The sequence below is a fragment of the Phocoena phocoena genome, chromosome 14, assembly GCF_963924675.1.
Source record: "Phocoena phocoena chromosome 14, mPhoPho1.1, whole genome shotgun sequence".
NCBI lineage: Eukaryota > Metazoa > Chordata > Mammalia > Artiodactyla > Phocoenidae > Phocoena > Phocoena phocoena.
This window is the reverse complement of record NC_089232.1, coordinates 71,742,778-71,769,600: the sequence shown is the minus strand read 5'-3', so window position 1 is coordinate 71,769,600 and position 26,823 is coordinate 71,742,778. Positions and strand designations below refer to the sequence as shown.

The 26,823-nt window shown below is 34.4% G+C and overlaps 1 protein-coding gene across 2 annotated transcripts in view; it reads right to left on the bottom strand.

Moving 5' to 3' along the window:
• ATAD2B (ATPase family AAA domain containing 2B) overlaps nucleotides 1-26,823 on the bottom strand; it is a 152,926-nt gene that overhangs the window by 67,881 nt on the left and 58,222 nt on the right. For both annotated transcript variants that reach the window (XM_065890897.1, XM_065890898.1), the window contains exons 14-18: nucleotides 22,516-22,675; nucleotides 17,507-17,597; nucleotides 11,767-12,078; nucleotides 9,302-9,437; nucleotides 1,055-1,241 (exon numbers count right to left, since the gene is read on the bottom strand). In XM_065890897.1, the coding sequence (XP_065746969.1) occupies nucleotides 1,055-1,241; nucleotides 9,302-9,437; nucleotides 11,767-12,078; nucleotides 17,507-17,597; nucleotides 22,516-22,675 (886 nt within the window). The remainder of the gene's footprint in view (nucleotides 1-1,054; nucleotides 1,242-9,301; nucleotides 9,438-11,766; nucleotides 12,079-17,506; nucleotides 17,598-22,515; nucleotides 22,676-26,823) is intronic.

The window sequence follows — 26,823 nt, the reverse complement described above, 5'->3', positions numbered from 1 at the left end:
CACTCACAGCCAGGATAAATTAAATGTATAAAACTTGGAGAAAATTACTGGTATATAGTTTTTTAGGCAGGCCATGGGTTTTGGAAAAAAACCCTTTAAATAGGGCTTTAGAAGTAGTGAAGTACTGCTAGGATGTTCATACCCAAAGAATTGTAAATAAAAGAGAAATAAAACTGACACTATGAACTGTTTAAAAAAATCTATTTCATGCTACAAGGTACAGAATGGTTTTCAATTAGATAGTTTATGTATTAAATATTTATGAACTATAACTGAAAAAACAACAAAACTGTGTGCAGTGCTCTTAAGTGTTACTACTCCAGCCATCTAATCTCTAAAAGTAGGCTAAATATCAAAGTAGAAAGTGACATTCAAACACTTAATGAGTACTTACTATGAGCTGGGCACTGTGTCAGAGACACAGAAATGGTGAAGACATGGTCTCTTGGTTCAAAAAACTTATTCCCTTAGCCCCTAGTTCCAACATGACACACTTATAATAAATTCACAGTTATATATTAAAACGTCAAGAAATATAAACAGCCCCACTATAATTCTGCTTCACAAGCTAGCAAATATAAAGTAGTTGAAAATCAAATATCAAACACACTTCATTATTGATACAAATATATATAATTTTAAAACTGCTATCACTTTTCTATATTAATTTTAAATCCTGGCATTCTCAAAGCGGATATCATTTCCCTTACTACGATAAGGCTATAAGTACAGATAGAAGTCTAAAGAGGCCCTGAAAAAAGGGTCAGTAAAAGGCAAAAAGAAGCTCCCTTTCTACACTGTTCAATGAAATGAACCTTTAATACAAGAAATTGGATTATTAAAATTTCAGAGAAGAATGAAGTATCATGGGAAAAACAATGAGCTCACTTTAAAATATCAACAGGATCCTCTGCCTTAGTATTAGAATGTTAATGAATAACCAACAAAAAGTTAATATTCATATTACTGTTCTTTGAAAAAATTTTATCTATAATCACTACCGAGATATAAACAATAAGAAAGTAGGAAGTACTTTGATACAGGACAAACCTACCTGTGCACATGATTCTTCAGGTGTTTTGGCACTAACTGAATAAAGTGCTGGGAGATCTAGTCTGTGCACAGAGAATTTTTCTAGAGTGTGCAAAAGTGCTGGAGCAAGGTGAGAAGTTTGACCTGAGCCTCGTTCTCCAGACAGCAATAGTCTTGGCCTGTAAGAGGTTGGCTGATGATATGGTGACCTGCAATAAACATAAGACATAATAATTATTTCAAAACCATACACTCTAAAGACCAAAATAAAATATTAGGAAAATATTTACATAAAAGAATGTAATGCCAAATTAACAGAACTTTTTTTTTTACCTCTCTCATTTTTTTAAGTACAGCAAAGCATTTTTTAAATAATTACAGTTTTAAAATACTGATCTCTCTGGCCATATTAATACCAAGACATAAAAGTATAAAAATCCATCCTAAAAGAAAGTTCATCCTATCATACCACATATATTAACTTGGAAAATGCTTCAGACAGTAAGTATGATTTAGTTATTAATTAACCCAGGTCAAATGTTAAGAATTCCACTTCTCCAACAAAGAGGTACATCTAAAGATTACTCAAAATGTAGGACTTCTGGGCTTCCCTGGTGGCGCAGTGGTTGAGAGTCCGCCTGCCGATGAAGGGGACACGGGTTCGTGCCCCGGTCCGGGAGGATCCCACATGCCGCGGAGCGACTGGGCCCGTGAGCCACGGCCGCTGAGCCTGCGCATCCGGAGCCTGTGCTCCGCAACGGGAGAGGCCACAACAGTGAGAGGGCCGCGTGCCGCAAAAAAAAAAAAAAAAAAAAATGTAGGACTTCTTTTTTTTCATGGTTAAAATGGTAAATTTTATAAATATTTTATCACAGTTTTTTTTAACATCTTTATTGGAGTATAATTGCTTTACTGTGTTAGTTTCTGCTTTATAACAAAATGAATCAGTACATATACATATATCCTCATATCTCTTCCCTCTTGCATCTCCCTCCCTCCCACCCTCCCTATCCCACCCCTCTAGGTGGTTACAAAGCACCAAGCTGATCTCCCCCTGTGCTATGCGGCTGCTTCCCACTAGCTATCCATTTTACATTTTACCACAGTTTTTAAAATAGGAAAAAAAAAAAGTAGGACTCCTTCAGTGGCAGCAATTTTGTTTCTAGGCCAAAAAAACCTAACTGTTCTTACCCTAATATATGATATCTAAAGCCCTACACCAGAGAAGGCAAATTTAGGATAACATATTAAAACAAACTCAATTAGTATTTTCAAGATTCTACAGCACCATTAAAAAGATAAATAAGGGCTTCCCTGGTGGCGCAGTGGTTGAGAGTCTGCCTGCCGATGCAGGGGACACGGGTTCGTGCCCCGGTCCAGGAGGATGCCACGTGCCGCGGAGCGGCTGGGCCCGTGAGCCATGGCCGCTGAGCCTGCGCATCCGGAGCCTGTGCTCCGCAACGGGAGAGGCCACAGCAGTGGGAGGCCCACGTAGCCCAAAAAAAAAAAATAAATGAAAAAAGTTTATCTAATATCACTATAGATAATGCAGGAAATTCTAAGCAATGCAATAAGAATAAAGCAAATTTAAAAATGGAACTAACGGAAAGAAATTGAACAAACACAGTTACTTGTAAAGAACATGATTATACACTAGAAAATCCAAGAGAATCGACTAATGACTGCTATAGTCTACCAGCAAAATAACAAGACTGAAGATGGAAATAGAAAAACCAAAAGATTTTCCTAAACACCATCAATAACCAATATAAAAAAGAAAGGAAGATTCTATTCACAACTGCAAAAATACAAATGATAAACAATATTAAATAATCTTAACGAGAGAGGTATGAAACTATATAGAATACATCATGAGCCTGAATATAGATGTCAATTCTTCCTATGCATTTATACCTAGCTATAGTTAACTATATACATATGGTTGGTTTATAGTATTTTATTTTATAGATTTTAAAAATGCAAATCAAAATCCCAAAAAAGATTTGAGCGGGGGGGCGGGGAGGGGAGATTTAAACTTATTTGCAACATTATCTGAAAAAATAATCAAGTAAGAACATCAAGGGGACTTCCCTGGTAGTCCAGTGGCTAAGACTCTACACTCCCAATGCAGGAGGGCTGGGTTCCATCCCTGGTCAGGAACTAGATCCCACATGCCGCAACTAAAGGTCCTGCGTGCCTCAACTAAGACCCGACGCAGCCAAATAAATAATTTTTTTTTTAATTAAAGAAAAAGAACATCAAGAAAATTTTGGATAAGCGTGCTAACATCAAGAAAATTTTAGGTAAGTGTGCTAGCTCCAATTTCAGAATATTTAAACCTGTTTTAGTAATTAGCACTTCATACACACTTCTTGTTTAATTTTCTTAACAATTCTATGAAATACATAAGTTTCCTCTTACTAAATAGATAAAGAACCCAAGGCTAAGAGGGGTTAGGTATAAGATTATACAACTGGGTGTCCATATAACTGCAAAGTCCAGGTTCTAAAACACAAAGTTAAGATGCGCCCTACTTTATACTGATACATATTACAGAACAGAATAATAGAATGAAGAATACACCAAAGAAAAGAAACACAGATCAGTGGTACATAGCAGCCCAGGAAACAAATCATAGTAATTGACAGAATTTTATATAAGATAATAAGCATAAAAATAAATGGAACAGAGATGAATTATAACACAAATATTGTTTTAAAATAGGGAGGGGGCTTCCCTGGTGGCGCAGTGGTTAAGAATCCGCCTGCCAATGCAGGGGACATGGGTTCAATCCCTGGTCCGGGAAGATCCCACATGCCGCGGAGCAACTAAGCCCGTGTGCCACAACTACTAAGCCTGCGCTCTAGAGCCTGCAAGCCACAACTACTGAAGCCCACATGCCAGATCTCCTGAAGCCTGCATGCCTAGAGCCTGTACTCCACAACAAGAGAAGCCATCACAATGAGAAGCCCTTGCACCGAAACGAAGAGTAGTCCCCACTTGCCGCAACTAGAGAAAGCCCGCGCACAGCAACCCAATGCAGCAAAAAAATAAATTACTTAATTAAATAAATAAATCTATTAAAAAAAAATAGGGAGGATTCAGATTCTCATTTCACAAGACAAAATGAATTCTAACACAGAAACAAAAAAAAACCAAAAGATTCATGTTTTTTGTTTTTTTTTTCTTTTTTGGGCGGGGGTACACGGGCCTCTCACTGTTGTGGCCTCTCCCGTTGCGGAGCACAGGTTCCGGACGCGCAGGCTCAGCGGCCATGGCTCATGGGCCCAGCCGCTCCGCAGCATGTGGGATCTTCCCGGACCGGGGCACAAACCCATGTACCCTGCATCAGCAGGCGGACTCTCAACCACTGCGCCACCAGGGAAGCCCTCATGTATTTTTAATTCATAAAAATCTAAAAGCTTTTGTTACTCAAAAATTACAATCTGAACCAAATGGCAAACACTCAAATGAGACAAATAATTAAATTTGCCATTAATAGGATTGGTTCTTAATGCATAAAGAGCTTATATGACAGTATTTTAACAAAAAATACCTTCTTATACAAAGAATGTAGACAATTCAAAAAGAAAATAGAAATAAATAACTTCTTAAAAAATGTTCATTCATTTAACAATTTTAGAATGCTTCCTATGTTGAATGCCTTGGCCCGTGGTATCCAACAATACCACTGTTATCATAGAGCTCATAACTCAGTGCATTTATTGGAAAAAGGAAGTAAATTACTATAATTCAGTGTGATTAATAAGCAGCACTCTTTAAGTACAGGGTGCTATCAGAGACTCATAAATGGCTTTCCTGAACAAGTGTTATGAAAGCACAAACCCAACAGATCGAAGGCAGAAAGGATGAATTTCAAGAAATAAAAACAGGATGTACAAAGGACCAGAGGCTAAAAAAACCTCTTGGCCCTTTGGGGTAAAGGATATAGTTCATTACAGCCAGCTTCTTTTAAGGTTTTAGGGTAATGTAAGGGTAAAGATACCGGGGTAAAGGAGGGGAAGGGGGAAGGAGAATCAGACTGTAAAGGGCTATGAAGGGTTCTGTAAACCACGTTAAAAGTTGGAATGTACACTGAAGACAATGAGGAAGCATTAAGATGCTTAAGCAGGGGAAGTGACATAAGCATACACATGTCTTTGGATGACAACTCTAACTCAGCATGTCAGTATGGGAAAGGGTTTTGAAAGAAGGCGAAACAATAGGAAAGGTGACCAGTTAGGAGTTTGCTATAATAACCCAGGCATGAGATGTTAATAACAATATAGACAAGAACAGTGTCAGAGGAGGTAGAAGGAATTAGACTTACTTAGTAAGAAAAATCCATAGGACTTGGTCATTTACTAGATATAGAAGGGAAAAAAGAGGAAAGAGTTGAGAATGATGTCCAATTCTAGCTGGGATAACTGAATGGATGGTAGCTCGTAAGACTCATGGGAAGAGAAGGAAAGACACAAGCCAGCATATACCGAAAGATCTGTGACAACAAAGGGTGATAGGCAACTGGACAAAGTTTAAAGCTCAAGAGTGATCTAGGCTTGAGAAAGATTTGGTAGTTACTAACAAAGATGAAAAATAATGAAAATATTGAGAAACATCATTTATCTGTTAGATTGATAAATATTAGAATGCCGTTATTAGCAAATAGATGATGGGAAAATTGGTATTCTCATGAATAGTGAGAATGGAAAAAAGTATAATTTTCTGAAATTAAATTTGGCAAGTATGCCAAATATATGCCAAAATGTATATCCAAGGATATTCTGCAATTCATCCCACTCCCAAAGATTCCCTTACTTCTTAGTGTTCTCTACATTTTTTCCCATAGTACTTATCTTCTAACATTTTATCTATCACACTGATTGTTTTATTGTCTGTCTCCATCTAAAATGTAAGCTGAATAAGGGCAGGGATCCTAGTATATTTGGTTCACTGACATATTCCAATTACCTAGGACAACATCTGGCACATGATGGGCACTTTGACAAAATATCTGTATGAGTGAATGAATATATGAAAGTGCAAATGATTCAAATAAATAAGAAGATATTATTTTCATCTATCTAGTTGGCAAAGATTTTAAAAGACGAACAGTGCTCAGAAATGACAAGGGAACAGAAAAAATAACCCTCTCATATATTACTGATGAAATGTAAATTGGTACAACATTTCTGGAAGGTAATTTAACAATCTCTATCAGGTTTTGAAATGTATATACACTTTGACACAACAATCAGTTTTTTAAATCTACTTTAAGGTCTGAATCAGAAAATGTTATAAAGATGTATACTTAGAAAGATGTCTATCACAGCACTGTTTATAAAAGAGGAAAACTGGAAATTTCAATTTTTATCAATAAGGTTATATAATTATGAAACACCCAAAAAATATACTATGCAGCTATTTTAAAAGAATGACATTAAACATATACTGACATGAAATAACATTCCCAACATAGTGGGGGGAAAAGCAAGTTACATTAACAACCTTACAGGAGAATATAATTTATATAAGGTCATATATGGGTCTGTCTATATGGATACAGAGAATATGGAAGTGTGGTCACCAAAATGTTAACACATATTGCCTTCAGGTGCTTGGGCTTTAATTTTTACTTTCTTCTTTATGCTCTTCTTTTTTATTTGAATTTTCTACAGAGTGTATCATCTTTCTAATCAGAAAAAACAAAGCTACTTTCATTTGGAAAACCTTAAAAAGTTCTGTTTCTAATCCCCTTATGGTAATATACAATAAGAAAGAAAACTTATCTTCCATCATAAGGGTTCTCTACCAGATTGATAGGCCTTAAATAGCTTGACTTCTATTTCATCTTAAATCTAAAGAAAAGGTTGCAACACTGTTTTAGGAAACTATTCCCAGAAAAAGAAACCCACCATCAATGCCCAAGCTAGTGTTACTGACACCAGCATTAAAGTCATGTTTTCTACTTGTCTAGAATCTTTTATGTATTAATCTGGCATGCTAACACATGTTGCTCGAACAAAAAAGCCAAACCAAACCAAATCAACAACAACAAAATACATGTGTAGTCCTCATTAAAGGCTTATGTTCTAAAGTAAATGCTTCTTGGAAAGTGTGAAAAATCATATCATCCAACCTACCCTAAAAAACCCTATCTACCTATTAAGCTCAGAAATCAATTTGGGAACCACACAGTACAATGGAAAGAATATGATCCCAGGAAACAAACAGTACCAAGTCTGCCCCCTACTAGCAGCATGATCATGGGCAATTTACTTAACCTCTTTGTATCTCAGTTTCCTCATCTATAAAATGATGATACCACAAATGCTAATGACTGTTAAGAGGCCTATACGTATTACTATATACGAAGCCCCAGCTTTATATACCTACCACGTCTAGTTTGTAATGAGCAACAAATGCTAACTCCTATACCTTCATACTCAAAAGGACAGCAAATGTCACCATTTTTTCTGAAGCATTCCTGGACTTCCCTGTGGAAGCTTCTTAGTTCTGCTTTCATAACACTTTAGCCATATCACAATGTTTGTCACCCCCAAGAACAAGAACTCTTCCAGAGTAAGAACTATGTTATATCTTATTCATGCTTCGAGCACCTAGTACAATGCCTCGCACAGGGTTAAAAAAAAAAAAAAAAGGCAGAATGAGTGAATAAATAAATAATTTACCAAAACATCTTTAAAAAACAGCTCATTCTAGGATATAGCTGTCTCACTATTAAAGTCAAAGCAATGAACTAGAAAAGCGTATGTAAAAGAGGTTAAAATTAAACCAATTCCTTGAAAAAGGCTAAGCCAACCAAAATAAGCCATACCACTGATATACATTCAATCAGTAACAGAATGTTCTTATTGAAAAATTGATAGTTTCTTAGCTCCTACTATGTATTTCAATTCAAATAACTAAAATTGTCAAAACAAACAGCACACACATGGCACACAGGCTAGCCAGGTGAAAGTCAAAAAAAAATGATTATTTGGTTTTCTCTTACCCATTAATAAACAGATCTGTAAAATCACTGAAACAGTTTAAGAAAACTTCCCAGAGGGCATAAAAGAAAGGCTCTGGAGTGAAGAAAAAAGTTTCTAATAGAAGAGCCTGCTGTTAAAGAGTAAATTAAAGTAATTTAGTCTCATTTTAAAAACCAAAAAACAAGGAAGGGTTATCAATGCAAATAATCAAATTAACATTTCACCAAAATCTACATGGGAAAAATTTCGATTAAAGACTTAAATGTGTTCAAAATATCTCTAAAGAAAAATTACTTAAAAGTATACACAATCCAGTGTCTTCTAATAGAAGTCCTATTAGACCTACTTGACTGGAGCATTATGGTTCTTTAACTATCATGATAATTATGTAAATGCAAGTGATGATGCTGTTAGTATTTGAAAACTATTTAGTCTCTTAATTTAAAATTACATTAGCACTAAAATTGTTTACCCATTGAAGTGCACAGCAAAAGCTGCTTTAATATAGACAAAGGTAAATGTAAATAGAAAAAACATAAAATCTAAATTAGGAAAGTGTAAACGAATGAGGTTTTGGAGAATCAGAAAGTTATTTGTTTTGGGCTTCCCTGGTGGCGCAGTGGTTGAGAGTCTGCCTGCCGATGCAGGGGACATGGGTTCGTGACCCGGTCCGGGAAGATCCCACATGCCGCGGAGCGGCTGGGCCCGTGAGCCATGGCCGCTGAGCCTGCGCGTCCGGAGCCTGTGCTCCGCGACGGGAGAGGCCACAAACGAGAGGCCCGTGTAACGCAAAAAAAAAAAAAAAAAGAAAGTTATTTGTTTAGTTACTGAGCAATTTCTAATTCAAAACCTCTTTCGTACCCTTAGAATCCTAAATTATCATATGAAACTTATTATAATCAAAATATTCTAGATCATGGTAAATATTTCATTTCTGTCCACTTTAGTTCAAATAAAAAGCAATAAAATTGGGGACATGGGTTTACTTTCTGAAGGCAACCCTTCCTTCTACCCTACTTAAAAAAAAAAAAAAATCCCACAATCATTTTAGGAAAAAATATCTTGAGTTGACCAATAAACCAATTTATTACCACACAAAAACACAGACACAGTAAAGTTTTCCAGAATTGTGTCCAAACAACAGAAAAACAAAGTCCTCCAGGTTACAACCATAAGTAAAAATATACTGTAATTCTAACTATAAAGTAGTAAAAATCACTCTAAATTGATAGAAATTTCAATATAAATTGAAATCAATGATATAAATTGCTTACATTGTAAAATGAAGGTAAGGTTTATGTACAGCAGCAGCTGATGACTGTTTCTTTGGTGATCCTGAGTGACAACTGGTCTCGAAAATTGATAAAGCATTCTCATCTTCACTATCATCTAAAATCAGAGTTTCTATATCTGTTTAAAAAAAAAAATCACAAAGATTATGGGGCTTAAAAAGTACTTTAATATTAGTGCCCTACCAAAGCTAAGAAAAATTGGTTTACAAATCAAGTGGCAAAAACTAATAAGTTATCCATCAAATAACACAGACTGTCCAAGGAAATTGACAAACTACAGTATTCTGAATAATTTATAAATGGAACCAATGTAATTCTTTCACCTTTACAGACTAGTTAAGTGTTATGAGATGCATTTTGGGAGACTACAAGAACTCTGGAAAAGAAATGGCACTCTCATAAAATACTCACCTACTTACTAAAAATTTCTAAGTTAATTTTGACCAAAACCAGTACATTTAATATAAATAAGATGGTTTAATTAATAGAGTAATTGAAGTATGGCCCAGTTCTTACAAAAGCAACAAGGAACAAATTGACCTTTATTTTTTCACATGGCACACACACACATATTTCAAGGAAAATCTAGTCTTAGTTAAGAAGGGACTCAGGAATTCAGTGGGAAAAAAACCAATCTTAAAAAATGTACTCATTCAAGTAACACTGGGTCTTAAGTTATTGTTCGATGGACTAACGGGAACTAAAATTCCTATTGAAAGTGCCATACTTAAAAATTTATCTGGACTACAACCTAAAGTATTAATAGCTGTAATTCATACATACCTAACAAAAGCGTCAATTCATTCAATAAAAAGCAATGCTACATGTGTAGGAGAAATGGGAGGAAATTAAGATTGACAAAAATCATACCCTTCCCCCAAAAAAACAAAGAAAAAAAATAGGCATGCTTTCTAAAATGAGATACTGAATTGTTCTGGCAGACACAGATTTCAATGGCTTTTAAAAGCCAAGTATTTAATACAACTAATATTGTAAAGGTTAATCAGAAAATAATTGAGTACCATGTGATTGATAATTTCATATATAAGGAAAGGATACTTGTCTAAGAAAAATATTAAAGACCAAAACAATCCAGAATAATATATCTAAATAACTAAAAAACAATGATTAATAATCAAAGAAAATTTGGTTTCTTTCCTCCACTGGTATGTGACAAAAAAAAATGAAACTAAAGCATACTTTATACTTATGGGGATAAAATGGTAAGAAAACAGATAGTAATGCCATAAAAAAATTCTCAAATGCAAGTAAAGAAGTTACAATCTCTCAGAAGAGAAGGTAAGATTTTTATGACCTTCTAAAGGTGACATAGTCTTTTAAAAATTAAAAAAAATTGGGAAAAGATACATATCCTCAGTTTTGAAAATCAGAGATAAGAAATGTACAATTCATGGCAGAGTAGCTGGCTCATACATAATATTTGTTCTCCTCCTCATTTGACAAATTTAAGAAATCAAGTAATCGATGTGATATTTCATGAGAATCTACCCTAAAAAAAGTTTCTGAAAAATACATATATGACAAGCAAAATTCATTGACTATCGATGATTTTTACTATATATAACAGTTTTACCATTAACATAATTCATTGGACAATTTTTTATACAGTGTAGACTACATGTTAAACAAAGAAAATGAGGGTAATTTTTTTAAATTACTGTCTCTTCTAAGTTCATGGGCTTTTACTTTGATTAGCACAGGAACCTAGAGCTTTCCTGTATATGAGTAACATTTTTAAAAGTAGCTTTCTGCTTTTATCTCAAATCCAAACTACAATCTTGAGGCCAGAAGTCAAGACCTTCTATCATCAGGTTCTAATTTACTGCCCTACTAGTAATTTACACTGCATTAGCGCAGCACACTGCAGAGTGCTGTGCCAATAAAACAGTATGATGAGTTGAATCCAGAGGGACATTATAGCAACATGGTTAAGTGCATGGGCTCTGGAGTCAGGCTCCCTGAGTTTGAGCAAGACCTAGAACTTACTGAGTGACCCTATATAAGTGAACATCTTCATTTTTGATAGAGTAAGAGTACCTACCCCCAGGATTGTTATGAGGATTAACAAATGACAATTTATGTAAGGGCTTTATAATAATAAAAGAAATGTAAGCCAATACTATCACAGCCAACTTTTCTAAAGATGGTAACACTCCTACATTAAGATAGTCAGAATGTCCCAAGAGTGAACAAACAGAACAAACATCCATTCATTCTTTTTATGGACACTGACTAGGCAACTACTGTATGCCAGACAATATGCTAGGCCTAGAATAAACAGTGGCCAGTGAAATGGATACATTTCCTATATTCATGGCAAATACAAAAGAGTAACACAAAAATAACCTTATAAGAAAACTCAGAATTTATTTACTTATGCCTGTACTTGTTTCATTTTAACAATATGAAAAGGTAATTTATACTACCTTCTTTCTTGTCACTCTGGCTAATTTCAGCATGAGGAAACACTTTTTGCAAGACTGCTAGGATGTTGTTGAAGCTTCTTTCCAGCAGTGGTCTTATGATGGGGGATAGTGCATGTCCCGAAGACATGACAGCACGCTGGGAAGCAGGCACGATATTCTGCATTGCGTGGTAAAAATCTTGGGCGTTGAGCACTATTGAGGAAACATCTAGCTGCAGTTTATGACTGCTAGCATAGATCTGGGGGTAACGCCTCCGCAGGGCAATCAGGGCAGCTTCAGTGCACAGGGCCTTGATATCAGCTCCGCAATAGCCTAATGCACAAAAGGAAAAGGATAACAAAGGTAAGTCCATTTTTCCAAGTATCAACTCTATTTTGCAAATATGCACATCTTTATCTAAAATAAAATACTAAATCAATCATGTGCAATTTCACTAGCAAAATGAAAAATGACCATTTAAAGTCACCTAATAAAACTGTTTACTCATTAAGACTAAAAATGTTTCGAATATTTTAATTAACAAACACATGAACTAATGATATTAAAAGAAAACAAGTCATATATTTTGTGCCAAAACCAATTATAATGTACATCTTTCTTCAGGGAAGGTTTAAAAAAAATAGTTTTATATCAATCTTTCATCAATATTTCCAATTATTAGTTTAGTCCTCATGACATTAGTTTTCTATAAATTTTTCTAATATTACTAATTTCCAAACACATACAATGGAGCAGTACAAAGTAGTATACATAAGCGGAAACTTCAAAATCAGAGCTATTCTACTACTAACTCTGAGTGTAACCCACAAGCAGGTTAATATCTTATTACCCCCAAAACTATACTTTAAAGTTATGATCATCTCTGATAGTTCCAAAGGTATTACAGGGAATGAGAATCCATTAAATTTCTACATTATCTTCCTTTATATATATATATTTAGTTTAAAATGATTGATAATCTAGTTCAAAGGGCTACAAAGATATGAGGTATCATCCATTACCCATATTTAACTGATCATGTAGTTAAACAACAGATCAAGCCACCAGTGCTCTGAAATCATTTCATTCATTTGAGCAACAAATACATAGAAAAACATATGAACTCTTACGTTTTTACCACAAATGGGAAGAAAACCTCAAACTAGTCATGGTGTTTTTTTATATCGACAATTAAACCTGCATTTGGCCACCTTTATCAGTTATGCCCGCAGCGGGAACCACCCGAACTAATTACAGAACATTAGTCCCTAAGCTCTTCAAAGAGTGGTATCAGGTTTATTTATCTCTTTATATCTCACAATGACCTTGTAGAACACTTAAATACTGAAATTAAAATGGTGATTAGATAGGAAAACTACGAGCAGAGAAGAAATAGTACCAGAATAACTGGCAGAAAAAGAACATTAAGGAACAAAACCATATAAATCAAACTGACTCACACATCTATAATAAATTCTATCCCTATATTCCTCAGTAGGGCAAATGATCACGTTAAACAAGTCCTACACATAACAGAAAACTCCTCACCCTGCTCTCCTTTTTCCATAGCACTTACAATCTTATCATTTACCTATTATGTTTACTGTCTGCCTTCCCCAACTAGAATGTGACCTCTGTAAGAATAGGGGTATTTGTTTGTTTTGTTCGCTAAATGTATCTCAACTACCAAGAATGATGCATGGCCTGGCATTCAGTAGATATCCAAAAAGTATTTCTTGAGTGAAAGAATCAATGAAAAAAGAAAAGAGTAACTCCAAGGTTATAGTTTGGAAACGTAAAACTATTAGGTTACCATGTATTACAAAAAAGAGGGGGATGAACCATACCTATTAGGCTTTTCTTTTTCTAAGAAATCTAAATTCTTTTACTATTAAACCAACTTACTCACTGTAACTAAAAATTTCAATGAAAACTATTAAGTACTATATTCATAAACATTTATTCAGAGGTAGGGGAAAACTTAATATGACCTATGAGAATTTAATTCAGAAAACTATAAGCAGATTAAGCATTAACACTGCCCCATGACAGCAACCAATCTCCCAAATAATTCTTCAGAATAACCAAGTTTACCACGTCTCTCATTTTATTTTCTATTTCTCAATGAATGAACCTGACAAAAAGTATCTTTTCCTGTTCCATACACATCTGTTACATTAGTTCAACAAAATAACTGTAGAATACCAGCTCAGTTATAAACAGTTAACTAAATAATCCATTTCAGAGGAAGTAAAGAATAAACTACTGTCTTCAAAAAAATATAAACCACATTTCTTTTTCTTCTTTAAAAGTATATATACTTAGTGAACATACTATATGACCCTATTTTTAAGTGCAAAAACCTAATTAAAAAAGAGCAAACGTTCAAAAACAATGCAGAACAGAAAAAAGCCACTAAAAGGTATTTTATGTAGTAAATGTTGCCCATAACATTTATGTTTGACATAATATAAATAGCAATGTTTGTTCATTTTTTCTTAATTTATTAAAGATAATTTTAAAGCTTATCAACAATAATAGATTCCACTTAAAGAAGTAAATTTTCTTCACTGAATTAAATAGATGTTTTGTATATTGACACATTTTATTAACAATATCAAAAAATCACATTTGTTAATATAATATCATCACCAATCTCATCGCTAAAGTCTTTTAAGTGCTGGCAAGCTGTCAGCTCACAATGACAAATATAAGTCATAGAATGCCCTTTGAGAACTGCTGTGTAGCTTATAATCCCTTTTCTGTTTTTAAAAAAATCCTAATTTTTGCTTGAAAGTTTGAATTTCATCATTAGTTATAAACTAATCCTTGAAAAAAAATAAAGAAGTAAATGTTCTCATGGATTATCATAACCAACAGACTATAAATGATAGGATTTATCTTCTTTACATTTGTTTGTGAATGAGAATTACTAGTTTATATCTGTGGTTGTCAACCTTGACTAGTCATCTGAATAAACAATGAAAATGAGTCAAAAATAGATTCCCGACAAACTTAGTGAATCAGAATCACTAAGTGGTGGTTTAATATCATAACATAAATGTGTATTTTGAGAAAACTTTACAAGTGATACTGATATACAAAAAAATTGAGAACTACTGAATTAATAATACACTTTCCTTACTAGACTCTAAAACAGAATTAAAGGTACATCCAAACCGTGGCTAAACAGGATATATTAAGGGTGACCACATGTCCTGGTTTTGGCCATTTGCCTTGTCATAATTAACAGCGTATTTTTTCACTCTCAAAAGGGTCCTGGTTTAGAAAAATAGACGATATGACTATTCGAGAAATACTGAAATACAGCCTTTTGAGAGTTAAAAGTTGATGTTAAATATCAATATCCCTTCCATAAGAATTCCATAACTATACTAGTTCTACCATTACAACTCTAATAGTCTGATGAACATACATAGCTAGATACCAAAGAAAACACATTCCTGAATACTACTATTAAGATGGAAATTTGTCTGAAAGAATGAAAATACAAGCTATTCAAAGAGGTTATAAATTAGAGAAAGGTAATAAAATTTTATGAAGTTACTTTTTAAGTAAAATACCAAACAATGAAGGTCCACAAGCTAAGATGCCACATTGAAAGATACCCTTTCATTGTTTTGGCCCTCTTAGTGAAAATGAATAGAGAAATATGATTAGATTAAAGTTCTTCATTAACCTTAAGCTCCTACTATTTGTGCACATGTTCTGGATACCAAATTATTTGAAGACTACTAAAAATCACACCTATTATGCATGCAAACCTCCAAGTACTTGGGAATTCATTTCAAGGTAAAAGTTACCAAATCCATAACCTCTAACAAGAGGTCAACTATCTTTGCAGTCGTTCATTAAGACTGCATACTCTTTTGTTAGGCATAAATTTCATTCAGCTGAACCCATACATGTTAAAACATCTTTGGGATACCTAAGTGCTAAGCTCATAATGAATTAAAAATTTATTGCTATTCCGTTCCAGTTTAAAGACCTGTATTTGCTTTTTTCTTTTTTTTTAAAGTGAACTTAAATGAAATAAATGTCATAATCAAAATCAGAAGTCAGTTATTTATAATGGATTTTTATGTCACTCTCCAGGAAGAAAATAGAGTATATATAAGCAGATTCTAAACCAGCAACGCCACCCCCAAAAAAGGCAAGAGAACTTTTTCAGTCCTATAAAAAAGTATGTCTTAAAATTTTTTTAACTTAAGAAACTGACTAAAAGCTAAAATAAATAACTTGGTAAAATGAGAAGGAGTGGCCTTTCGAAATGAAAAAGGAAACTGAGAGTCTAATATTTAAGATGAAGAATTAGAGTATATAATATTTCAGATGGTAGATAGGATAAAAAAAGTAATTTTAAAATTACTCTTAGGGAATTTCCAAAATTATTTGAAGACTTCTGCTTATTTCAGTTAAGGATCATTCTGTGACAAATTCACAGATGAATCTACAAATATTTCCCATTCTGATCTATACTGCAACACAATAATATCATAAAAGTAACAGGAAATAAAAGGGGTCAAATTTCAAAAAGGGCAAAGACTGGATTTTGTACCAAATACCACCCTCTCCCATAAAGCAGCACAAGGCTTTGCAAAGGTCAAGCCAAATTTACACGAAATGGGTTTGGCGCATGCTCTCTTATACCAGGCAAAGCTTAAACTGGAGTAGTGCTGGAGAGATTTACGTTTTCTCCTCACCAGAAGATGTCGAGGTCTTTGTGGTTCAAAAGCTGAGGTATGCTGCTTCGGAGATGGAGGTCCCTGTGGATGAAGAGGATAATTCGGATGTAGCTAACTGAATGGACTAATGTTCTATTTAAGTTTTAATTATTTGATGGTGGACCACAATGATTTTTTAACTAAGTTGTTCTTTTTGGTTTTGGTAACTTTAAAATTTTCCCAAGGAGACTGCTGACTGTTAGTGGACTTATTAGGGGGACTTCTTCATAATGCTTAAAAAAAGTTCATGGAGAGATTTTTTAATTTATATTTTTGAGAGAATGAGAGGAAAACAGACAAAAGACAGAAAAAGAATGAAGGAAAAATACCTGTGTGTATATTCAGTTGCTTAATACCACATTCATTTTTATTTCAGACCTAATTAGAGCCAAAACCCTAAATTCTAAAACCTCTGAATTCCGTCTCCTATGTATGATCATGTATGTACATAAAACACTCTCACCATATCCTTTTAGGACAGTAGTGTTCGTTCACTCTGTAGGAGATCTTCTACTTTGTGAATAACTTATTAACTTGAAGAGTTTTACATTTGGGGAAATACTAGCAGATGTCATTAAGTATTTTCTTTGAAGACTCCTCTCACTCAACTTCTTTCTAAACCACCAGCATGAGGATGAGTCCATCATGTAATCTGTGAAGTAAAAGACTACAGTCCTGCCCTATCCCTGGACCTTCACCTCTCGTTTAAGCTTATTTTCCTTAGTAAAATTTCTCAAAGGGAACAATTCCTAAAAGGAGACACTGTAGTAATACTGGAAATCCAGCACTCAATGAAAGGCATATGACCACTGAGCTTTGATAATCAAAACACCTAATGGCAGCTAAAATTCTAATTTAGAAGTGTTCAAACTTCAAGTGAAATGTTTACATTTAAAGGCAAAGCCATCTATTGCACAAAAACACAACTATACTCATTCACATTCCAAACATAAGGGGAAAGGGAGGCTGATCAGAACAAACAATGACAATCAAAAAATTCAAACAGTAGCACTTACCAACACATGTTTCAGCCAATTCACCTAAAAAAGCATCTGACAATTTTGGATTCCAGTCCCTGGTATGGATCTGTAAAATGTGTTTTCTTGCCTAAGAAGAAAAGCACAGATAAATAAAATCTTGCCTAAGGAAAAAAGTACAAATAAATAAAATATCTTCAACCCCAAAATGTATTAGATGGAACAAATTTATCAACTAACCATATCCCAGAAAAGCAACTGTTTATTTTAAAAGAAACATAAACAGCTTGGCATCCGCATCAACTCTGATTCCCATAATAACCCTGTGAGCTATGCAGCAGAGATCTTTGTTTCACAAACTAAGATACTTAACATCCTGAGAGGTAAAGGAACTTGACTAGCAGCACATATGACTACATGACTGATATAGGACTAGAACTCAAAACTAAATTTCACTTTCCTCCAAGTCATCTTAACCATTTGAAAACATGTGAACAAAAAAACTTTAATGTGTTATAATAATCATCTTTTAAACAAACCTTATATTTAGATTTCACAGGCCTTTTGGTTCTAATATGCATAAAGTATCATTAAAGTTTTAAGTTGAAGAAGTTTTCTATTAAGTAAATAAATATAATAAACATCATCTTGTAGGTTAGTTAATGCTTTCACATTTAATATATAACAAGGTAATCTCCATAAATATTAATTGAATTCACTGTAAAACAAAGGTTTAAACAATTTTACCTTGATTTTTTTCTTTCAAAAGAGCATTCTTTACCTTAAATCTAACTGTGTATGTATAGCACAATCAAAATTTTAACATCTTGGTTCCAAATTAAATGAAATTTCTTTTTCTCCCACAGTAAAAAATAAACACTGAAGTATGAGTCCATAATCACCTGAAAAGTCACATCAGAATTTTTTTTTCACATTTGCCTTCTTTCAGGGGAAAGACAATGCTTTCTAAAATTGAGTATACTTGGGCTTCCCTGGTGGCACAGTGGTTGAGAGTCCACCTGCCGATACAGGGGACACGGGTTCGTGCCCCGGTCCGGGAGAATCCCACATGCCGCGGAGCGGCTGGGCCCGTGAGCCATGGCCGCTGAGCCTGCGTGTCCAGAGCCTGTGCTCCGCAACGGGAGAGGCCACAGCAGCGAGAGGCCCGCGTACCGCAAAAAAAAAAAAAAAAAATTGAGTATACTTGTTTCCTCAACACTGCTACTTGAGTTTCTTGAGACTATGAAAAAGCAAATTATAACCAAGATGATAATATTATTGCCTTGGTGAGGAATCTGGGGTCTAGCACAAAAACAAAAAGAACTTGTAAGTTTTCAAGATAAACTTTGCTCAAAAAGTTGACAAAATCTGGAATCAATAGCTATTGCTTCAATTCCAAGTTCTAAGTTAGGTGTTCAACTACCAAAAATAAATCAATGATGTAAGAAATATTTTCTTTCAACTTGAAATATCTGCCTGAACAGATACTAAAAGAATATAAAATCAAGGCCCCCAAAAAATATAATTCTGAGAGCTTATATAGTCTAGAAGATGACATTAAGAATCTATATAGACTTCATTAGCAGAAGGGGCGCCACTCATTCAAGACCCTTAGAGAATCAGAAACACGTCAAAAAAAAAAATCTAAGCTGGAATATATCTCAAAAAAGATCTATCGGGGCTCCCCTGGTGGCGCAGTGGTTGGGAGTCCGCCTGCCAATGCAGGGGACGCGGGTTCGTGCCCTGGTCCGGGAAGATCCCACATGCCGCAAAAAAAAAAAAAGAAAAAAAGAAAAATCTATCTGTATCCCTTCATTTTACAAAATAAGTACAGATTTAGAGGAAATGAAATTAATTACCTAAAGTCAAAAGTTATTGTCAGGTCTCTGAGACATTTAAGTGCCTTTCTCTTTTTCTATATAAAGAGTCTCCTTTCTTTATCATAAAAACAAGAAATAGAAGAAATTATTTAAATCAAGAAATGTTTCATTACAATTTACTCTATATGGCATACAGAATAGTAAATCATATGGTTTCTCCTAATAGAAAGTAGCTTCCTCTATTATTAAGAGTCAAAGGCAAACTCAGGTCACTCATTCTTTAGGATTCATGAATATGCACATAACATTTATAACAATAATCATACTGTTGATGATGATAAACAAAAGAAATTAAGCATTACTGCATAAAGAAGGTACATGCTATTTTATGGTAACAAAGAGTTAACAAAATTATTAAAATTTGGCACCAAGACTTACTTTTTTTGTTGTTTGTTTTTTACATTCACTTGCTCAAATAGCAAGAGTCATGATATTCCACTTCCCAAACTGCATGCTAATATTAGACACTGACTGGTATCAATTTAAATTAACGACCAAATGGAGCCTTATGACTGCCCTTAACCCTTCTCTATTCTATACATGAGGATGAGGCTATCTTCCAGCAGACTAGTTCATAGCTTCTCTGTCTTCATGCTCAGCCTCTCGTTCAGAACTTGCTTCCTAATCCACTGAGAAAACTGAAGCAATCAGAAGAAAACTTCCAAAGGTACCCCATACCAACTCTGTCCACCTGTTATCGTGTGTACCCGCAATATTCTGTCTTCTCCCTATTATGACAGATGAACTATCAAATTCCTATCTATAGTCATTCTCGGGACTTCCCTGGTGGTCCAGTGTCTAAGGCTCCACGCTCCCAGGGCAGGGAGCCCAGGTTTGATCCCTGGTCAGGGAACTAGATCCCACATGCTGCAACTAAGACCCAGCACAGACAAATAAATAAATAAAAATTTTTTTAATTAAAAATAAAGTCATTCTCATCACTCATATATTAAATCCAATCCCCCTTCTCGCCTATCAAGGCAAGAAGATAATTCTCCTTTCTCAATCTCATCACCAAAACTTCCTTCCCTACGGGATATTTCTCCCATCTTAAAAATAACAAAACACCTTCTCTTGTCCCCAATTTGCTCAACATCTCACCTCAATCCTTTGCTTCTTATTACAGCAAAACACTTTGAAAAATTTATCTCCATTCACTGTCTCCAATTCCTCCCCTCCCATTCTCTTAAACTAACCATATTCGAGTCAAGTTTTTTGCACCCACCACTAATTGAAATTGTTCCCATCAGGTTTCACCAATGACCTACATAATGCTAAATACAATCGCCAATCTTCTGTCATGTGATTTAATTTAGCAACATCCGACACAGTTAATTATACCTTCCCCATTGATATAGTTTCTTCACTTGGCTTCCAGAATCCCACTCTCCTAGTTTTCCTCTTACCTTACTGACTGCTTCTTAAGACAGAGGAATTGTATCATCTAGTCTCATGACCTTAAATATTACCTAAGGAAAAAAAGGTGAACAGCCAGTCTAGGTTTTTCCCACAGACCCAGGCCAAGAAAAATGATCTTAGGTTTAGGTCTTAAGCACTGTTTTCTTGAAACTTCGAAAGTTAAAATTAACATGGAAAACTATGTTCAAGATCCATACTTATACAATATAGTAAGCCACAGAACATTTCCATCATCACAGAAAATTCAACTGGATAGTACTGTTCCAGACCTCGTTTACTGTTAAATCTCTGATTTGTGTGGACTATACCTGAATTGTGAGGACTATGGTTGGCATATGGACTTTGAGGCCTACATGACTAGGACACTAGAGAAGATAATTGGAAAATCAAGGTAATGGCTTTCCTGCGCCGAAATGAACACTGGCTGTGTCTCTTAGAGCTAATAAGCACATTCCCCGTCAACTGGTAAAGCCTAAAAGATGTGCTTGAACTGTTGTAAGATGTTCCAAATGAGATAGCTGATGCTTCCCCATGCTGAAGTAGACTACTTCAGTCTTGTCTCCTATAACTAAGTGTACCTCTATGCACTGGTACAGCCCTAGAGGCTCACTCGGGTAACAAAAATGATGCTATATACACTATATTTCCCATCCTGACAAAGCTAAATAAACTTGGTGCCAAAAAAAAAAGCCTATAAGTTGGATCGTCAATCCAAAACTGAGACAGATATAGTGGCTGTTCAGACTGTCGAACTGAGGTAGAGACTGCTCTACACAGACTGCTCTATACAGCAGAGCCATTGCCTTCATTTCCCTAGAGCTACTGTACTGTACTAATCACTAAGCTTCTCACATCTATGTACATAAACAAGGCATTTTACAGAGATCCAAAATCAAAGCCATATAACAGCAAGTGCTCGTGTGTGCGTGTGTGTGTATGTGTATAAATATATATATTCATATATAGTAGCTTCTCTGCTCTCTTTTGGTTATATTTATATAGGTATGTGTTATAAAGGTTCTAATTAGGCTTGATATATTTAATACACGCAAAGCATTGTCAAATACAGAATCTTCTCTGAATATGTCCCTCCCTCTCAAATATAAATGTGCAGTGAAGATGACAGTCATTGATTAAACTGGTCAAAGACTAACCAAAATATTGCCAAGTAAAAACAGGAAAAGAGAACTTTGTATAACATATTAAATAACATTTTACATAGTCAATGACTACACATTGCACTGTTTTAATTATGTTCTTATTTTTTTTATTATGTTCTTTTTAAAACTACACTATAATGAATGGCATTTGCTGCTTTTAATTAAGATGTTACAACCATTTCTATGAGAATTTGCATATTGGGCTCTTATTCATAAAGCCACCATTACTCTAAAAACGTTATTTTTACGGGAACAAAGCTACTTTGGTGAACAAGAGACATATAACCTGTCATACAAGATAATTAATACAATGTGGAGAACTAAAGAAAAGAGTAAGTAAGCATCTATAGTAACCTAAAAATCATACCCTTACTTCCTAAAAATCATAAACTTTCTGATAATTGTTAACAAAAAAGATTAAATTATTCAATAATGACAAGAATTTTTTAAGGAGTAACTAAGATATCCAACAAGCACAAAATTTTGAAAATGACAACTCATAAAATACCACTTTCAAAGTATATGTATACATGTATATATATTTCATAATTGAGTCACAAATAAATCTTAATATATCAAAGACTCTTACCTTTTGATCAGGAAGGTTGAAAAGAAATTCTCTGTCAAAACGACCAGGTCTCCTGAGAGCAGGATCTATAGAATCAAGTCTATTTGTAGCACCAATAACAACAATTTCGCCCCTATTGTCTAATCCATCCATAAGAGCAAGGAGGGTTGATACTATAGAGCTGTAACAAAATTTTCAGACAAAATTTTAAAAAGGGAAGAAAGAAAAAGTTGCAAAAATTACTGCTTACACTAACTTTTATCAGTCTTAAAGACTAAAAAAATGGATTTTTATATCCATGTTCACAAGTAAAACTAAGTTCCATTTAACTTTCTCATATCACTCTAAACAGGTTTAAGTCTTCTGCAGATAACTGACATACAATACACTGAAAATTTTAAAGTATACAAATTGCTAAGTTTTGAAGTATGTGAAACTATCACCATAATGAAAAAAAGTAATATCCATCATGCTCTTCTTCATGCCCTTCAAAATCCATTCCCCACTGCTCTTCTTTGACCCAATCCCCTGGCAACCACTGATCTGAGTTCTGTCACTATAGATTAGCTTGCATTACCTAAAATTTTATATACATGGGATTACACAGTAAATACTCTTTTTTTCTGGATTCTTTCCCTCAGCATGATTATTTTGAAATTCACACTGTTGGTTTAACAATAGTTTATTCCTTTTCATTGCTAAGCAATATTCCATTTTATGGATGGATCCCACTTTGTTGATTCACATGTTGATGGACATTTAGACTGTTTCCAGTTTTTGGCTATTACCAAAAAAGCTGTGAACATTCATACAGGTCATGAAGATGTTCCCACAGGTTTTTTCCTAAAAGTTTTATACTTTTACCTCTTAAGCTTAGGCCTTCATCCTCTTAACCTTTAATGTTTACAGAATCTAAAATAACATCATATTTTGTATTCCTAAATATTGCTTTATCACTGTCTTTTTTTATCATGGCCAATTGTGCAACAAGTTGGTCAATTTATTTTTTTCAAAGAAGTGACTTTCTACTTTCCTGATTTCTGCATATCTCTGTTTGCAGTTCATATAGAGTTAGCTATAATTTTTTATTTTACTAATACCATAGATTACTTAGAGTTAGGACAATAGTTCTTGATAAAAAACATAAAATTCTCTACTTATCTTTTTGTCATTTGTTTCTTATATTTTGTATATTACTAAACTTTGGAAATTAGTTGTGATTTAAGGCACAATATATGGTCAATTTTTATAAATGCTGTGTTTGTTTGAAAACAGTGTTCATTCTATAATTGCCTTAGATAAGTATGCCCACAAGATCAGATTAATATAATATAGTTGTTCAAATAATCTGTAGAGAATTTATTTTATGCTCATTTGGTCTATTAATTACTGAGAGGTACATGATATCTCTCACAATGATTATCAATTTGACTCTTTGCAGTTCTGTCAATTTTTGTTTTATACAGTTTGAAATGTAGTAATTAGGGAATTATAAATTTTAAACTATTACATCTTTTAATAAATTGAAGATTTTATCATTGTAAATTGATCCTCTTTTTATGTATAATAATGCTTTCTGTCTTAGTCTCTTTTGTCTAATATAGCAATAGTAGCTTTCTGTTAGTATTTACTTGATACACTTTTATACCATTTTATGAATTTGACTATTTTGGACATTCTACATAAATGAAACAGTACAATATGTGATCTTTTGTGTCTGGCTTTGTTTCAACTAGCGTAACGTATGTGAGGTTCACCAATGTTACATGTATAAGATAAACACATGTAGCATGTGTCAGAATGTCATTCCTTTTTGAGGCTGAATGATATTCTACCATGTGGATATACCACATTTTATTTAACCATTCATCAGCTAATGGACATTTGGGTTATTTCCATGTTATGACTATTATGAATAACACTGCTGTGAATATTTGTGACTAAGCTTTTGCATCCCTTTTTCCCACCATTTGGAACCTCTCTTATATGTATCCTTATATGTATTGATAGTTACAGTTTCACAAGTAAATACATGTTAAAATTACCAAGTGTACTCTTTAAGTATATCAATGAGTATATATAGTATTCTGTATCAATTATACCTCAATAAAAGAGCTTTAAAAAAATCAGTAGTAGGAGGCTTCCCTGGTGGCACAGTGGTTGAGAGTCCGCCTGCCGATGCAGGGGACACGGGTTTGTGCCCCGGTCTGGGAAGATCCCACATGCTGCGGAGCGGCTGGGCCCATGAGCCATGGCCGCTGAGCCTGCATGTCCGGAGCCTGTGCTCCACAACGGGAGAGGCCACAACAGTGAGAGGCCCGCATACCGCAAAAGAAAAAAAAAATCAGTAGTAGGGCTTCCCTGGTGGTGCAGTGGATAAGAATCTGCCTGCCAATGCAGGGAACACAGGTTCGATCCCTGGTCTGGGAAGATCCCACATGCCATGGAGCAGCTAAGCCCATGCACCACAACTACTGAGCCTGCGCTCTAGAGCCCGCAAGCCACAACTACTGAAGACCGCACGCCTAGAGCCCGTCCTCTGCAACAAGAGAAGCCACTGCAACGAGAAGCCCGTGCACTGCAATGAAGAGTAGCCCCCCTCGCCCTAACTAGAGAAAGCCTGCGCGCAGCAACGAAGACCCAACGCAGCCAAAAATAAAAATAAATTAATTTTTTAAAAAATCAGTAGTAAAAAAAAAAGATTCTAAAATATCTCCAAATATTCTCTTTAGAAAAGCAAGAAATGAAAAAGAAAACACACATAAATAGAAAACAAACACGAAATGGTATTCTCCAATTCATTTGTGTCAATGATTACATAAACATTAATGGATTAAACTTTCAAATTAAAATGAAGAGATTGTCCAGTTAGGAAAACAAGACCCAACTATGTATTATCCACAAAAGTAATACTCTAAATATTAAGACACTGAAAGGTAGGTAGTAAGTTAATGGAAAAAATATTTACCAAGCAAAAAACATCAGAAGTCTAGATTAGCTTAATCATTATCTAATCATGAGATAATCATTTCATTAGATTCTAATGAAAATAGATTTCAAAACAAAAAGTATTAACAAAGATAAAGAGGGGCATTTCATAATAAGAAGGCAACTTCAAAATAAAGACATCCAAAATAATAAATGTGTTTGCACCCAAAACAAAACTTCAAAATAAATGAAACAAAAACTGGCAGAATTAAAGAGACAATTCTACAATTATAGTTGGAAATTTTACCACATCTCTCTAATGTTCATAAAATAACTAGACAAAAAAAAAATCAGTAAAAACACAAAACGTCCTGCATAACATTATTATAACCCTGTCTTACTTGATATATATAGAGAATATTATACCACAAACAGCAGAATACAAATTCACAACACAGACAATACCTGGGACATAAAGAAAACTGCAGTGAATTTAAAATGACTTTAAGAGTTATTGTTTCTGACCACAAAATTAAATTAGAGAAACTAATACAGTGTTTTATGTTAATTATACCTCAATTAAAAAATTAAATTAGAAACAATAAGATAAAAAACACAACTTGTAAACTAAACAACACACTTCTAAATATTCATTGTGTCAAAGAAGAAATGACAAGAGGAATTGGAAATTATTTTGAACTGTAGGACACTGATTATGTAAGAGGTCAAAAACTGGGATGCAGCTAAAGCAGTGCTTAAAAAGAAATTTATAGCTTTCAATGCCTATATTAGAAAAGAAAAAAACTTTCAATCAAAGTCTAAAATTCCATCTGAATAATTTAGAAAAAGAGAAAACTAAACCTAAAGCAAACAGAAGAAACAAACAAACAAACAAAAAGCCAAGAAAAGTCACAATGCATATTGCTAAATGCATATTGCTAAATGAAAGAAGCTAACCTGAAAGATTACATGCTGGATGATTACAACTACATAGCATTACGGAAAGGGCGAGGGTAGATAGTAAAAAATCATTAGTGCCAGGGACTGAGGGGGTGGGGTGGGGAGGGAAAGGAGGGATGAGTTGGTAGAGCACAGAGGATTTTTAGGACAATGAAAATACTCTGCGTGATACTATAATGACATATGCATGTTATTATACATTTGTCCAAACTCACAAAATGCAAAACACCCAGAGTGACTACACACTTTGTGTGATTATCATGTGTCAATGTAGGTTCCTCAATTGTAACAAATGTACCCTGTCTGATGAAAGATGTTGATAATGAGGGAGGCTGTGCATCAGTGTGGGCACAGAGTAAATGCAATAATCTCTGTACCTTCCTCTCAATTATGCTGTAAACCTAAAACTGCTCTTTAAAAAAGATTTTTTTTAAATTACAA